General features: G+C 45.5%; 2 protein-coding genes across 2 annotated transcripts; both read right to left on the bottom strand.

The window, feature by feature from the left end:
- Positions 1–609: 609 nt before the first annotated feature.
- LOC311364125 (adenylate cyclase type 3-like) lies at positions 610–11,804 on the bottom strand (the record flags this gene model as incomplete). Its single annotated transcript, XM_084484141.1, has 20 exons — positions 610–795; positions 893–1,017; positions 1,232–1,358; positions 2,328–2,444; positions 2,548–2,694; positions 2,959–3,117; positions 3,339–3,420; positions 3,657–3,931; positions 4,868–4,984; positions 5,361–5,448; positions 6,021–6,182; positions 6,396–6,487; positions 6,796–6,894; positions 7,275–7,434; positions 7,849–8,007; positions 8,296–8,423; positions 8,722–8,833; positions 9,157–9,293; positions 10,631–10,780; positions 11,124–11,804. 20 exons carry the CDS (start codon positions 11,802–11,804, stop codon positions 610–612), a joined length of 3,303 nt encoding a protein of 1,100 aa, XP_084340267.1.
- Positions 11,805–12,662: 858 nt separating this feature from the next.
- Positions 12,663–14,979, bottom strand: LOC311364182 (uncharacterized protein). The gene is made up of 2 exons (XM_084484197.1): positions 14,919–14,979; positions 12,663–14,459 (listed from the first exon to the last, which is right to left on the bottom strand). Exons 1-2 carry the CDS (start codon positions 14,935–14,937, stop codon positions 13,015–13,017), a joined length of 1,464 nt encoding a protein of 487 aa, XP_084340323.1. The 5' UTR covers positions 14,938–14,979; the 3' UTR covers positions 12,663–13,014.
- Positions 14,980–15,342: the final 363 nt, after the last annotated feature.

Below are 15,342 nucleotides of genomic sequence, written 5' to 3'. Positions count from 1 at the left end.
TCGAAATTATTACGCTTAATGCATGGAACTTGGTGCATGGAAGTATAATAAAGTACATCTTCAAGATTCAACTATGAAGACATATTTATATGGGCTGTAATGCTGACATCTAGAGGTTGGCTAGATATTACTAATGTACTTTCATTTAAATAAGCTTAGGCTACTGTTATATTTTAGAGAGTGTGGTTGTTGGTACGTATTAAAGGCAAATAATTTGAAAAATGGTACAACAATATGCAATGCTGCCTCAACAAACTATGTACAACAAACTATGAACTTTAGAAAAAAATAATTTGGTTGAGTCTAAGCTTTAACACTTGAAGCAGGGACCTATTTGTAATAAATCCAATAACATGATTGCCCAGCTTCATGAATATAAATAAGCAGAATAAAGTCTTTAAATAATATATTTTTCAATGGAAAAAGAGATGTTACAGTGCATATGATTGCTTAAGAAAATATTAATACCCTCCTAATTGCAGATGCTTCATGTAACTAGTTGTTTTGACGGATTTAGCTCTATGTAAATATAAGTGTGAATATGTTAAGGGAGTTTGAATACACATCTAACCATGCGTGTGTTATGGATGCTGTAGTAGGTGCTAATGGTCACGAGAGTTCCAGCACCTGGTGTGGTAGGATGGTTTTGACCAGTCCCTTTCCATTAGTACTGGGTTTATCTTTGCCTTTCATGAAGAAGGTGAGCAGCTCCCCTTTTCCTTTGACAAAAATGGGGCCTCTTCGGACAAAACGGAAGCCATATTCCTTCAGAATCATATAGCAGTCTTCTACCACCTGAGGGCAGAGAAGATAAAATATAATCGTAGCCGTAGTAAATATGAAGCAAAATTATGTGTGTGTGTGTGTGTGCATGCATGCAGATGTGGAGTACCTGTATGTTTCCCATCACTCCTGTGGACTCCATCCTGCTGGCTACATTGACTGTGTTTCCCCAGATGTCATAGTGAGGTTTACGAGCCCCAATGACCCCAGCCAGCACCCCCCCCTTATTGAGACCTGCGAGGGATGAAACCAAAGCTTCAACATACAAACAAGCATACAAACATGCACCTTACATGAACACCACAAGATACCCCCCCCAACCACACACACACACACACACACACACACACACACACACACACACACACACACACACACACACACACACACACACACACACACACACAGTGTAGTGTAAGTGTAAGTAACGGTCCCTATGCACACTGACCAATGCGGAGCATGAAGTTGTTGAATGACTGCTTATTGAGGTTGGTGAGAATGACTTTCATGGCCAGGGCAAAGTCTGCCAAGTCAGCCAAGTGCTGCCAGCGCTCGATCAGACACTGGTCCTCTGGCTGGTTGGACACAAATACAGAGAATTGTTATTCTTGTCAGTAGCAGCAGAATCCACTTTGGTGCTGAGCCGGTCACACCACAGACATGGGTAGCTGTATAGGGCTTGTGCATCGCAATGCCAAACCGCAATGACAGCAGCCATTTTGGGAGTATAAGAGCATGCAATTTTAGTTACTTTGTTAGTAGTATTGTTTTTTTTGGTCATTTTTCACTAATTATTCATGGGATGATTTGTCTTTATGGGGTGACGTTGTTGTGTTTGAAAGTGTTTGCCAAGACGAGGAAAAGCAACATTTTTAATCGCCCAGGTGACAGTATATTTACGTTAATTTAAGCTTTTGTAGTACTACAACTCTCTTGATTCCTCTCAGTATTAGTAATGGGTCGTTGGCGACTGAATCAGTTTGATGGAACGACTCTTTAACAAGAACGAACTGACCTGATTCCTCGTTTCAGTTCTCTCTCGTTCGTCTCTATCTTTCGTTCTCCCAGATTCGACTCCCACTCGCTGACTCGCTGTTCACTGTGTTAAGTTAGCAGAGTGGTGAAGAGGGACTGGCCTGGGCAACAACATCCCGATTCCGAACATGAAGTGCTCCTCAGCTGAAAGGAACTTAGTTGTAATGTTTTGATGTGTGTTGATTGATGACCATTTGCAAGATCGTTTGAGAACGAGGGAGGAGTTGAGTCTGACTGACTCAGCTGAGAACTGTGCATTCCATGATTCACCGCTACCGGAAAAGAACGAACAAACAAACGATTCTGAACGATTCTTCTTGGCGAACTAACCGACGCGAACTGAATCAAGGAAACGAATCATGAAATCCATCACTACTCAGTATGGTTGTACCGGCAAGAACAAAAACCCAAGATTCCTTCTGATGTGAGAACCTTGTAGAGGGTACTGACTGTCTGTCTGTGTGGCTGTAGTTGTCTTGGGTCAGTACTGTGGTTCTATGAGGCGGTACCTTGCGGTTGGTGTATCCGTTGGTGTTACTCTCTGGGGTCACCCCTGAGGCGGCCATGTAGGTGCTTCCTATGGTCTTGATCTTAGTGATGAAACGGAATCCATCCTTGTCCAATAGCTGAGGGAGGAAGTTCAATACACAATGTGACATTCTTCTCTCTCCAATCCTTTCCTTTAAAAATGGCACATCCGTAGCACTTTATTCTCGGCCGCTGACTCACGCTGTCAAAATCAGAGATGATCTCGTTGAGGATCCGAAGACATTCGATGCCTCCGTTGTTGATACCCTCCTCTGTGTAGAAGTCAGAAAAGTTTGGTATGGAGGCGAACATCACACCTATCTCATCGTAAGACTGGCTGTACAGCTCCTACGGATAGGGTTTGGGCAGACATGATTTTAGCAATTTCACTTGAACTTTTTTTTCACACACAGATTCACACACTGATTATCACAGGCTCTCTTTTTCTCACACACACATGCATGCCAAAGGACATGCCCCCTACACACACACACACACACCAAACACACACACACACACACACACACTAAACTCACACACACACACACACACACACACACACACACAGACACACACACACACACACACACACACACACACACACACACACACCTCGTCTCTCTTCTTGGTGCCCAGAAAGTGCCTGGCCACATGCTCTGGCAGCATGTTGGTGACCAGGGCTTCGTTCCAGCGCCTCATCTCTAACACCCGCTCCTTCTGGTCATGTACTCCAATCTTCCACAGGAACAGCTTTCTCGACTGACGCTCCACCTACACATCCATGTGTATGCGTGTGTGCGTGTTTGTGTGTGTGTGTGTGTGTGTGTTAGTTTGATGAAATGAGTATGACTAGGCTAAAGGTCAGAGTTGGTTATATAAAGGTGTGAATACATCCCCTGGGATGGGCTGTAAGAACTACACTGTCAGAGTATAAATAAAGACTAGATATTGAGATAGATAGATTGAAAGATAACAAAAATAGACAGACTCACAAGTCGAGCAAAGTAGTAGAAGCTGATCATCATGACGATGATCATCATTGTCATCAGGTACTTGGACGGTACCATGAAGGTTCTAGAAAGAAAGATGAAATATTTTACATTTTGTTTGCTGTCAAAAAAATTATAATAATTAAATTTTTTAAATCAAAATATAGTTCCACTTGTCAGAAACATTGAGGACTTTATTGCAAGTTATTTATATCATCGTGTCAAAATTGTATGCATTGTAACAAAGCACTGCATGATTGAATTTTAAATTAGTCAATTTGGTAATCAATAGTGCTATGCGGCGTCCGTTTTTTTCCCCACCTGTGTGCGGCCAACCCCAGGAAGTCGTACACGTCGTAGATGTCGCGCCAGCTGAAGATGTTGACGGCGCCGGTCGCCGTGACGACCATCACCATGAGTGCCAGCTTGATCAGGTGGCTCACCTGCACCAGCATGGTGGTTGCTATGAGCGACATCACCGCCATGTAGCTGTAGTGCTTGGGGTTCTCCGCACAGTCCAACTCCCTCAGAGGGGTCTCCAGGGCAGGGACGCGGCTCGTGTTGTACACGTGGACCAGGAGGGGGACGCAGCTCAGCTGTGGTGGGCCGGAAGAGAGGCAGCGAGAGGCAGAGAGAGGATGGTAGGATATGAGGTCAAACATAAGAGCAAGGACGTCAGAACATTATTTGAAGAAAGAGGAGCCATGAGATGTTAGATCAGTACATCACAGTAAGAAAGAGGAGCAATAGGATGTTAGATTAGAACATCACAGTAATAAAGAGGAGCAGTAAGATGTTAGATCAGAACATCACAGTAATAAAGACGAGAAATGGGAGATGATATTGCATGTTGGAAAAGTACAGTAATAAAGAGGGATACATCACATATGTGACATGGAATGTGATATCAAATCATTACAACTGTGTGATTAAATCAACCAGGATGGGGTTGATTCGAAGGGTTGAAAAAAGGAAATCTGATTGCTTCTGTTTGTAAATGCAGCATTAAAGAATATGTTAACTGTTTGAGTTACTGTTTAAGGGTTTCTACAGAGGACCGAAATAGTAAAAGCAACACTTTGCAGTTCGATACTCATGGTGAGCAACGAACCGTTTCTTTAGCTTCCTTGATAACTCCCAGCTGTCACCTGTGACTGCCACCAGCTAGTGTATCTGACAGTTCAGGTTTAAATGAGTGTGCTCAGCGACTCTGTCTATGCCTAGTTGGGAAGAAATCAAGGCAGCAATGTGTGGAACAAGCAGTCCCTCCAGGGGGAAGGGAGGTGTGTCTATGTGTGGGTGGGTGAGGAGGGGCGGGGGGGCAGTCAAATTAGCCTGCAGGCGATGAGGCAGACAGCTAAAGCACAATAATGGACCCCATTGGGACCTGCTTGTCAGACACTTGTTACACAAAGCTACTGGTAGCCTGACATGGGAAAATAGAGGAGGACGTGGAGGAAGGCAGAAACAAAGGCAAGCTCCAGTCAGAAGAACTGGTTCATGGAGATGTGTTTCTGTGTCTTTGACCATACCATGTCTGCAATCTCCGCCATGGTGAGCAAAAAGATGGCGGCCATGGCCCAGGTGTTCCTGGCCCAGCGTGTGCCATCGAGCCACACAGAGAACGACACCAGCCTCCTGGAGAACCTCTGTGTCGCCCCCATATACATAGAGCAGAAAAAAAGTGGTTAAAAAGTGATTATAATATATTATAATTTCTTTGAAAATTGTTTTTAAAATACACAAATCAAATAAAAAGGACAAAGAAAAAAGAAAACCACAATCATTTTCACAGACAAAATGAAGAACAGCTATCTGTTTTTCTTAGATAAGTTATTAATCTGAAACTATGACACTGTTTACATATCATAGGCACCCCCTCATAATGAGTCTGGTTTTGCTATTGCATAGCATTGTACTGTATTGTGTCCTTATTAAGGACGCATTACCCCCTCTCCCCCACCTGACCGCAGCTCACAGACATGATCATTGTGTTTATGATTAGGATATCCTTCTTCTTCTCACCCTGGGAAAGATGGCGGCCAGGGAGCACACCGTCAGGATGAGCAGCAGAACCTCTCCGATGGCCAGGGTCACGTAGTTCACTGCCAGCCTGGCACAGGACAGGAACACATGTTATGACATGTTATGATCTACCATGAAGAACACCAGAATCATCTGCGTAATATCTGGGTAAAATTATGACATTTTCGCTGACAGTCTCTACTAATGTTTTTCTGGTTCAAAACCTTGATTACGTTGCTGGTAACAAAATGAATAGTGCTGGGGTACTTTACTACCTTTAGTAGAGTAGAGTAGTGTGCCTAATATGTAGTTAACACTGCAACTTGACAATTATTTTCATTGTCGATAAATCGTTTCCTCAACCCTAACCCTAACCCTAACCCAGTTAATGGAGCTTTAAGTGATTTTTTTTGTCTCATGATAATTCAAATAAAAGATGTGAATTTCTGATGCTCATAACAGAGCAACATGTATTTTTCCCTAATGAATGAAAGGATTCAATGCTTTTCCAACGATAAGTCGATGAATTTCTTTCCATCGTCTAAGCAGATATCGAACGATCGTCAGAGCTCTGTCACATCCTCGCCTTACGACGAATAAAGGGTTGGCTGCGTGCGGGATCGATGGGATCACCAGGGATCGATGGGATCCCTGCCTCACCAGGGATCGATGAAGACCTCCATGGCTGTGATGAAGAGGAGCACCACGCAGCAGCAGCCGAAGGCCACGCCGCTCCTCCCCTCCTTCTCCGAGGAGTAGCGTGCCTCCAGCTCGCCATCGGTGAAGCGCAGTAACAAGGGGTTCATGTGGTGCTCCTTCATACTGACACACACACACACGCACGCACACACACACACACACACACACAGGCATTCACATACACCCACAGGGAGAGATAGTGTATGAGTGTGTATGTGTGGGCGTGTCGCGTACAAGCAGTCATTTTTTGATGTTTAGGGATTCAACAAATGTATGAATCTGTCCTCTCCCATAACCACACCACTTCTCAGATTTTCCTGTTCTACTTGTCCTCACATGTTCTCATTCTCTCTGTCCAGCAGCTGCTGTTGCAGTCTATTGTTGAGCCCCTCTTCCTCGTTCACCCCACCGCTCACCGTGATCACCCCCTACACAAAACACACTTTAGATTTAAACATGTTTGTCATTTTATTTATTTATTTAGGTTTTAATAATAACAATAATAATACAGATACTTTTTAAATTTGTGTCGCACTTTTCTAGACACTCAAAGACACTTAACAACCAGACAAAATACAAGAATAAAATGAAATCAAAATATCAACAAAAGGTTACATTAAAAATTGAAGGGGCAGAGCTGGACAGAGAGGTCAGGAGACATACATGTATCTTAACAATCTCAGCAATTATAAATCAATAAATGTTTTTATATGTGTGTGTTTGTGTTGGCATTTACCTTATTCTCTGTGGCTACCGCCAGGTTAGAGCCAGCGTTGCCATTGGTAGCGGTGGTGTTTATCAGCTGTATGGAGTTGCTAGCTGGCAGTGTGCCTTGCTGCCGAGGGCAGACATTGGGCGGGGGAAGTGTCAATCAAATGTTCTTTGTCGAAAAATTATCAATAACATTAAAAATTATAAAGAATATTTAACCACAGATTAATCGTGGCATACACGTAGCTGGACAGCTCATGCGATAACAAAAATAAAATGAATGAAAGGATTTATTGATTATTAAATGTATAGTCGATTAACATTCTTTCAAACGACTAAGCGGTTACAGAGAATTAATGGTCAAGAATACTGCATATTACAATCAGATATATTCTAATAGATAGACAAATTAAAAATAACAACAATTGCACATTCTTTGCAGTAATAATAATCTTGAAAATCAGACGAAAGCAGATAATTACATTATGAGTGTAAATCTCTTACATTTCCATTGACCCCAGTGCCATTGGCTGTGGGGGACAGGATCAAGTAGGTTTCAATGCCCTTCTCCAACAGGTATTCACACCTGTCCCCCCCACACCCCGCCTCCATTTCAAACTCCCCGTGGAGACACTCCATGGTGCTCTGGGAGATATGGACCCTCCTGTTGAACACACACACACACACACAGAGACACACACACACACACACACACACACACACACATGCAAACATACATACAAACATGCACACACAAACAATCACAGACCGACAGACCGATGCACACATGCTCACACATCCACACATACACATCCCCCCCCCCCACACACACACATAAACATTCACAAACGGACACACAGACACACCCAAATATATACACACATGCTCACACACACACACACACACACACACACACACACACACAAGACGACACACACACACACACACACACACACACACACACACACACACACACACACACACACACACACACTCAATTAAACACACACGTGTGTAGCCATAAACACATATTAATAATGTGTGTTTAACAATCCCCCCCATCCTTTCCATCTCTCACCCGGGGATGCCCCCCGACTCCATCTTGTTGGCCACGGTGACGTCGGTGGACCACACGTCAAACTGCCACCTCTTCTGGCCCAGCACGCCGCCCAGCACCGTGCCCGTGTGGACCCCCACGCGCATGTCCACCTCCGTGTTGGTCTTCTCCCGCACGTACCTGGGGAGGGAGAAGGACCAGAGAGGAACCAGCGTGTGTCGCAAAGACAGACCACGTTCAACACACAGCAGACGACAGAACATTAAACCAGTTTAACTGCATAAATATTTGGGGGGGGGGGGGGGGGGGGCATCTTAGAGCAAGATGTCCTAGCCCCCTACCAATCTGCTTCACCGGGATGTATCTCAATCCAGTAGAAGTGATTTGATCAAAATGAATAAAATAGCGAGAGCAATTTAAATAGTAAATCGCTGTTTCTGATTGGCTGAAATCAGTTCCATCACTTACGAGATGGCCTTCACCATGGCTAGACCCATCATGATGGAGCAGGTGGCGTGGTCCTCTCTGTAGTCTGGTAGGCCACAGATGCAGTAGTAGCAGTCCCCCAAAATCTTAATCCTTAGCTGGTGGTGATCCTGTAGGACCAGGGAAGAAGAGCAAAACAGTCTGGTATTTAGCATGTCTCTATAGTTGATTCAAGGACGTTTATAGACAATGAGAAAGGTTTGTAGGATCAAAGCATCATACACTGACTGTTATTATTTTTTTTTTGAGGGGAAATAAACCACAGAATAGAACTGGATAAAGATGGATATGATAGAATATTGTTTTGAGTATTTGACAAGGGTAACTGAATATCCTAGGATAGAATGGAATAGACTAAGATAGAATGTGACACTGTTGCTTGTAGAACAGTACAGTATGTGAACTCACCGATGCCAGTTTGTCAAAGAGCGCAAACAGTTCATTGAGCAGCTTCACTAGTTCCTGGGCACTGCAGGCCGCTGACAGCTGGGTGAAGCCAACAATGTCAGCGAAAAGGATGCTGGAACGGAAGGAAATCAATAAAGATGATCAACCCGACAGGCAGTAATAACTTTCACTATCTTGACTCGCTCAATTGTCTTTGGCTCTGGCTGGCTGACTCTAACAAATATTTTCAACGTGAAGTGATTTTTTTTTTTTGTCTATACATTTATTTATTATTAAAAGCAAGTAAACATGAAAATGTATTTTTACTTGCTATGTAAACATGAAAATGTATGTTTACTTGCTATGTTTGACGAGAGGAGACTATTATTCTATGATCTGTGTTAGGATAAGTGTTAAGAAAATGTAAGAAAGAGAAAGCATTTGACTATGTTTAACCTGACGTTCTCATGGCGGTACATATACATGGTGTTGAACTGCTGTTGCTGGCCTTCACTCTGATTGGCCTGTTCCTTCATGCCCTGCAGCATCTCATCCGCAATGTGTTTGGGCAAGATGGACAACAGCAACTCTTCCTACAAACAGAGAACAACCAACAGGTGTTAAGATCCACTTCTAGAAACAAAGATAGCGTATTGCAGGTACTTTAGTTAGTGTGTGTGTGTGTGTGCGTGGTTGGGATTTGTATAAAACTACTTTATAGTGTATTACAGTAAGCAAAAGGTACAACACACACGCACATACACAAACACACACACACATACACACGTACACACACACACACACACACACACACACACACACACTATTTCCACCTCTCTATTTATGTTAATTTACCCACCCTCCATCTCTCATGAGCTCAGTCTATGAGTCACACTGGGTGAACCACATGAACAACATGGGAGAGAGCTAATGAGGTGAATAGAAACATCCTGGCACTTTGACTCGATCTTTAACAGCCTTGTCTCTTTGTGTAAGCTTAGGGACGAGATGGATGAGGCTGGAAAAGGCAAGATTAAACGTTCTTCCATTCCTCATTCCACACGGTATTCTATTCTTTTGCATTCAGTGGTAATTGTGGTATGCTTAATATGTAATTACGTCATTTGATTGATATTTTTTTATCAAATGTATGTGCTGATTTCTGTTGTTTGAGCTCTAGTAGTCTGGAGTGCACTGTTGAGCTGTTGTAGGAAATGTAGAAAGCACTTTGAACTGTTATATCTATGATAGCTTGTTGCACTACCACTCATAAAATAACAAATATTAACCCTGTTTCGTATGACTAATCGGTACTCTGTTCAGTTAAGTTGACGTCACTTTGGATAAAAACATAAAAAGTAGGGGTGTGCATCTCTCCAATAAAAGACGATTCGATGCGTATCTCGATACATGGGGTACGATACGATTCAGGAACGATAAATTTTTAAAATGGAACGATTCGATTCAGTTTGATTCAGAAGCTTTGCATCTTTTAAATCAAAATCGATTTTCCGATTCAAATCGGTTTTTGTTACACCCCTAATAAATAGTAAAATATTTTTTAATGAAATTATGAAATCTAAATGATTTGTTCACTTACGTCAAATCATTAGTGGTGGTTAGTTTTTATCGCCTGTGAATACTAATGCTTATTCTCCCATCAGGCATCATCTACAGTAGCTCAACAGAGCAGCAAAGCATGTCCCAAAGCATGTCAGCCTATTAGCTGTGAGTTGAACAAAACACATCCTAATTAGGCAGGGTGTTCCAACACACCGGTGAGAAGATACACACGAGACACACACACACACACACACACACACACACACATATATAAAGTTGCCAGTGTACTTATGCTGCCTGTTTAGCCTCACACACAGAAGTGTGTGTGTGTGTGTGTGTGTTTGTTTGCACTTCTTCTTTGGTCTACCTGCTGGGTACTCTGCTCCTCAAGGGTAATTTTGATCTCCAGGGACTGACGTGCCTCCAGGAAGGCCGTCCGATACTTCCTGTCCGCCATGTAGTAGGACAGCACGCCCATGCAGACTGCACATAGGTACAAGATCAGGTTGGCCAGCAGCTGAGTGGGGGGGGGGGGGGGGGAGAGAATAGTGTAGGTCGTTCAAGGACAGGCTGCCATCATCACATCAGTCAGCAAAAAATATGCAATCCAATATGGCCGATGTCTAGAGGGCAATGCCCCTGATTCAGATTCGATTTCAAGATGTGTTTATCACGCTAAACGATCCTGAAATATATATAGAAATAAATTATCGATTCATCCCACATTCCCTGTACTCATGTAGCCTACACTACATGCCCAGCTTTTGTCTGCTTTTACTCTTCGCATCTCGTTTCTGGACTGTGTGTGCGCAACGGGTAGATTGACACTACTCCATGCCTACATCTGGTTCTTTGTTTACCTGTCTCACCAGCATGGGGCCCTGCTGGCCGTCCATCAGTCTTTGGGCGACGGACACCCCCAGGATGAGGGTGTGAAGGCCGCAGGAGAGAGCAGTGAGCAGGATGAGGGGGACCAAGTTCAGGGGCAACGTCAGAAAGCAGGAGAAACTAAAAAACGCCTGCCAACCCACGGAGTCACTGGCGTGCGAGAAGCGGTTGTAGTTCAGACGCATGTAGCACAGGACGTGGACAGCTACCATGAGCCACAGCACATAGGGCACGGCGCCCCGAGCCACCGGCGCTTTAGGGAATTTCTGAAAATGACCAAGTGCGTAAAAGATAAGGTCCAGGGCCAGCCCTACGGCGGCCACCACCACCATTGCCAATTTGTCCTCAGTGTACACCACGGCACACATGATGATGATGTAGCTGTTGAAAAGAGCGGCAAACAGCACTAACACTGGGATGGTTTCTTGCCGTTGTTGGCGGAAGTACGTCTGATAAAGACGCTCCAGGGAAAGGGGAGCGAAGTTGAGGCGCAGTACGCGCGGCAGGCACAAACAGTAGCCCACCTGGCGCACGGTCACTTCGTGGGTCCGAGCCACTCCATCATCCGCCTGGCCGGCCTCCTGGTCAGGATTTTCTGTATAACTTGCAGCAGAATTGTCTGTGTCTGTCGTGGAGACGGTGTTTAGAACCATTTTGGTGCCGAAACGGAACTGCGTAAAGGTAATCCGTTTGGGTCATAAAATTATACTATCCAAACCACATTTTCTTTCAAAAAAGAGTTTCTTGAAAGAAAATATTAAATTCCACGTTCCATTGTGATTGGGTTGCTTTTGGTCTTAATGACATGTGGAATAACGTACATCCAAAGATAGGCAATAATCCAATACACCTACACGCAGAAATTCCAGCATTGCAAAATTGATACAAAACGATCGAATGTTTATGAATAAAAAACACAACAATTACAGTTTTTTTGTTATGAATGGCTATGCAGACGCCACCGTTCATAGCCTCTTATAACAGCTCCCAGACTGTGAAAAGGTTCAGTCCCCCAGTGTTCAAGGTAAAAAATAATAATTAAGCATTTTAAAATGTACCGATTGTTGGTGAGCCTTGAGTTTGATATCCAATCAGTTGACTTCTTCCACCGTCTTTGTCAAGATAAAAGTAACGCAAAAAACGAAAGAAGGATTAGTCTACAATTAAATAATGCAATAACAGAAAAGCGTATAAAAAAGGTTGTTCCCGAGATGCTTAGGGAAGGATATCGTTGAGTATCTATACAGCCAAACACCATCAGGTGTTAATTCTGCTCAAGGGTTACGTTAGTCTCTTCGCTCCTTCTCTCCACTCCTCCCCGCCTCACTGGCAACCCCCGCCCAACACCAACTTGTCTCAAATAACAAGACCTCTGATACTGTTGCCATGTTGAAACCGAACCAAGAGCCACAAGGCAAGCGGGTCTAGAGAGGGATCTCGAGTGGTATAGAAATAGAAAAGTGAAATTTAGAGGTTCTACCTTCTACCGTAATATTTGAATATTGCAATATATTATTTTTTATAAGTAACCAATATGATTAGTGAGTAAGCATTTGTATCGTTATCTCTAATGGTATCCTTGATTCGAATAGTATCCAGCAATATATAAATTCTTCTCTCGATTTAGATTTTCACAAAAATAACATACAATTTGCTTTTTGTTTATTCTCACGCGAATAATAACAACAAATGTATTTATTTGAAAACAAATTACAATTAATTAATAAAAGCATGTACATGCATTGACACAAATAAACACAAATATTGTGCATGTCAGTATGTCTTGCATTTAACTGCTGGGTCTCCCCTTCATTCTCAGACTTATTGGTTCGTTCCAGTCCCAACAGCCTAACCATCCGTCCCTCAGTCGTCGTGCGCGGCCGCAGCCTTCACCGGCTGCTCCGCCATGCTCTTCAGAGTCTTCCAGAGTGCCAGCAGCACGGCGATGGCCACCCCCACCGCCCCCAGGCTCCCGAGGGCCGCCGTACCCAGCGCGGCGGCCCCCAGGGCCCCCGCCCCGAACGGCGCCGCTCCCGTGGAAACCGTCTCCCTGCCGAGCTGCCTCATCAGGTCCGCGCTCGAGCCCGGCCCGTACTGCAGGTTAAAGGGACTCCTGGGGGCCCCGCAGAAGAACGCCATGGTGGCGATGAGGGACACGGTGAGGGCCGACGCCAGGAGCTGATACCAAGGAGCGGAAGACGACCACGAGGCGTACCCCACGCCCAGCATCACCCCGGCAACCACGGCGCCGTGGACGACGTTGGTGGCCCGGTGCTCCGCCTTCAGTGCTACGCGGGACGCCGCCAGGGCCAGCCCCGTGGCCGCCGCCGCCCCCAGGATCCCCCCGAGGCAGCTGCGGGACCCCGCCGCCGAGCATGCCGGGAGGACCACGGCCAGGGCGAGGCACGACGCCGCTGCCGCCGCCATGGCCGCGCGTGCCGCGCCCCGGGGCCCCAGGCCCACCGCGCCCATGGTGCCCAGGGAGGCGCCGAGCAGCGGGGCGAACAGGACCCCCACCCAGAGCACCGCCTCCAGCAGCGACGCCACCTCCGCCTCCGCCGCCTCCCCCCCGCCTCCTCCCGCCGCCGCCGCCGCTCCGTCGGCGCCCGCTTCCGCGGGTTTCCCACCGATGCCCAGGCCGATGGGGAAGCCCAGCGAGGCCACGACCACGATGCTCAGCGACAGCTGCCCCAGCAGGCCGCCGGGCTGCGGGGCGGCCGACGGCGGCGGAGGCGTCCACCGCTTCCGCAGGAACTTGCGGAGGCCCACGATGAACGAGACGCTCATGGCCGCGGCGAACAGCCCCAGCAGGACGCCCATGCGGCCCAGCACGGCGTTGGCGTGCAGCGTGATGTAGATGACCAGCAGGGCGGTGGCCGTCTCGTTGACGTCCGTCCGGACGTACGCCGAGAACACCAGGGCGCACTGGGCCCCCAGGGAGACCCACGCCGGGGCCAGGCCGCCCAGCAGCCCCGCCGCCGCCGCCCCCACGGCCACGAAGGCGCCGGCCGCGCAGTCCATCAGACAACCGTCGTGCGGCGCCCCACACCGCACCAGAGTCGGCATCAGCAGGGAGGCGAAGTTGAAGCCGAAGCCCAGGGAGAAGAAAGTGGCGGCGAACACGAGGCAGGCGATCACGCCGGCCACGCCCGTGGAGCCCACCTTGTCCGCCACCATGGCCAGGCCCGTGGCGCTGCCCAGGGGGCCATCGGCGATCAGGGCAGGGTCCACCGCCATCAGCGCCGCGTCCCCCAAGGCAAACCCCGCCGCCGCACCTGCTAGGGCGATCTTAGCTGTGGCTAACGCACCTGGATGGTATTGGACAGATGATAAGTACATGTTACTTTATAACAATTAATATATGTGTTGTTATTATTTCTATCGTTTTTAAATCCCCTACCCGGACCAGATAAAAAAAAGGCTTTTCTTTAAGGGGCTTGTCCCTTTAAGAACAAAGAGAAACCAGGAAGTTGCTGTCTAATGTACAACTGGGAGTACAAAAATATAAATGGATTTATTTCTGACATATTACGAGTTTAAATGAACAACAAATCTGTTAATATGACAGCAGAGATACTTTGCCAATGTTCTCTCAACAATACACTTTTGCATAATGCAGGCCTATCGTGACTCCTTATTCCATAACTTGTTTACAACAAGAATATTCACGAAAAGAAACATAAGTGTAGGGAAATGCTAAATTAATTGATGCTCTACCAATATGTGTTTGCGTGTAAGTAACTTGTGTTTATAGCTGAAGAGCTCACCGAGGGTTTCTTCTGCCATTGTGTCGTTCGCTTTCTACCTGGCTACTAGTCTTCCTAGTTCGTACCGTTCGTGTCCTTAACCCCGCCCATTCTGTGATATGATATGTATGATATTTATTAAATAATAATATATATAAATAGTAAATACAAATAAATACATGTTTTTGGAGGAAATAGGTATAGTTAATTGATTGACGAAATGTAATGCCAGTCAAAATGTTTGGTTGGTTCACTATATATAAATTATATGTATAGGCCTATGAATTGATTCAGGCTGGATAGTTGTTTTCTATTATATTCTATAAATCTTTATTTTTACAGTAAACAATTTGCACTTGCATCATGGTTCTCTCCTTATCTCACAATGAAAAAAATAGATCAGATTGGCTTCGTGAAATATAGTATTTGTGTCATCGTCTTTTCT

The sequence above is a fragment of the Micromesistius poutassou genome, assembly GCF_964030765.1.
Source record: "Micromesistius poutassou genome assembly, chromosome: 19".
Lineage (NCBI taxonomy): Eukaryota > Metazoa > Chordata > Actinopteri > Gadiformes > Gadidae > Micromesistius > Micromesistius poutassou.
Note: the sequence above shows the minus strand (reverse complement) of the source record. Positions and strands in the feature narration are given on the sequence as shown.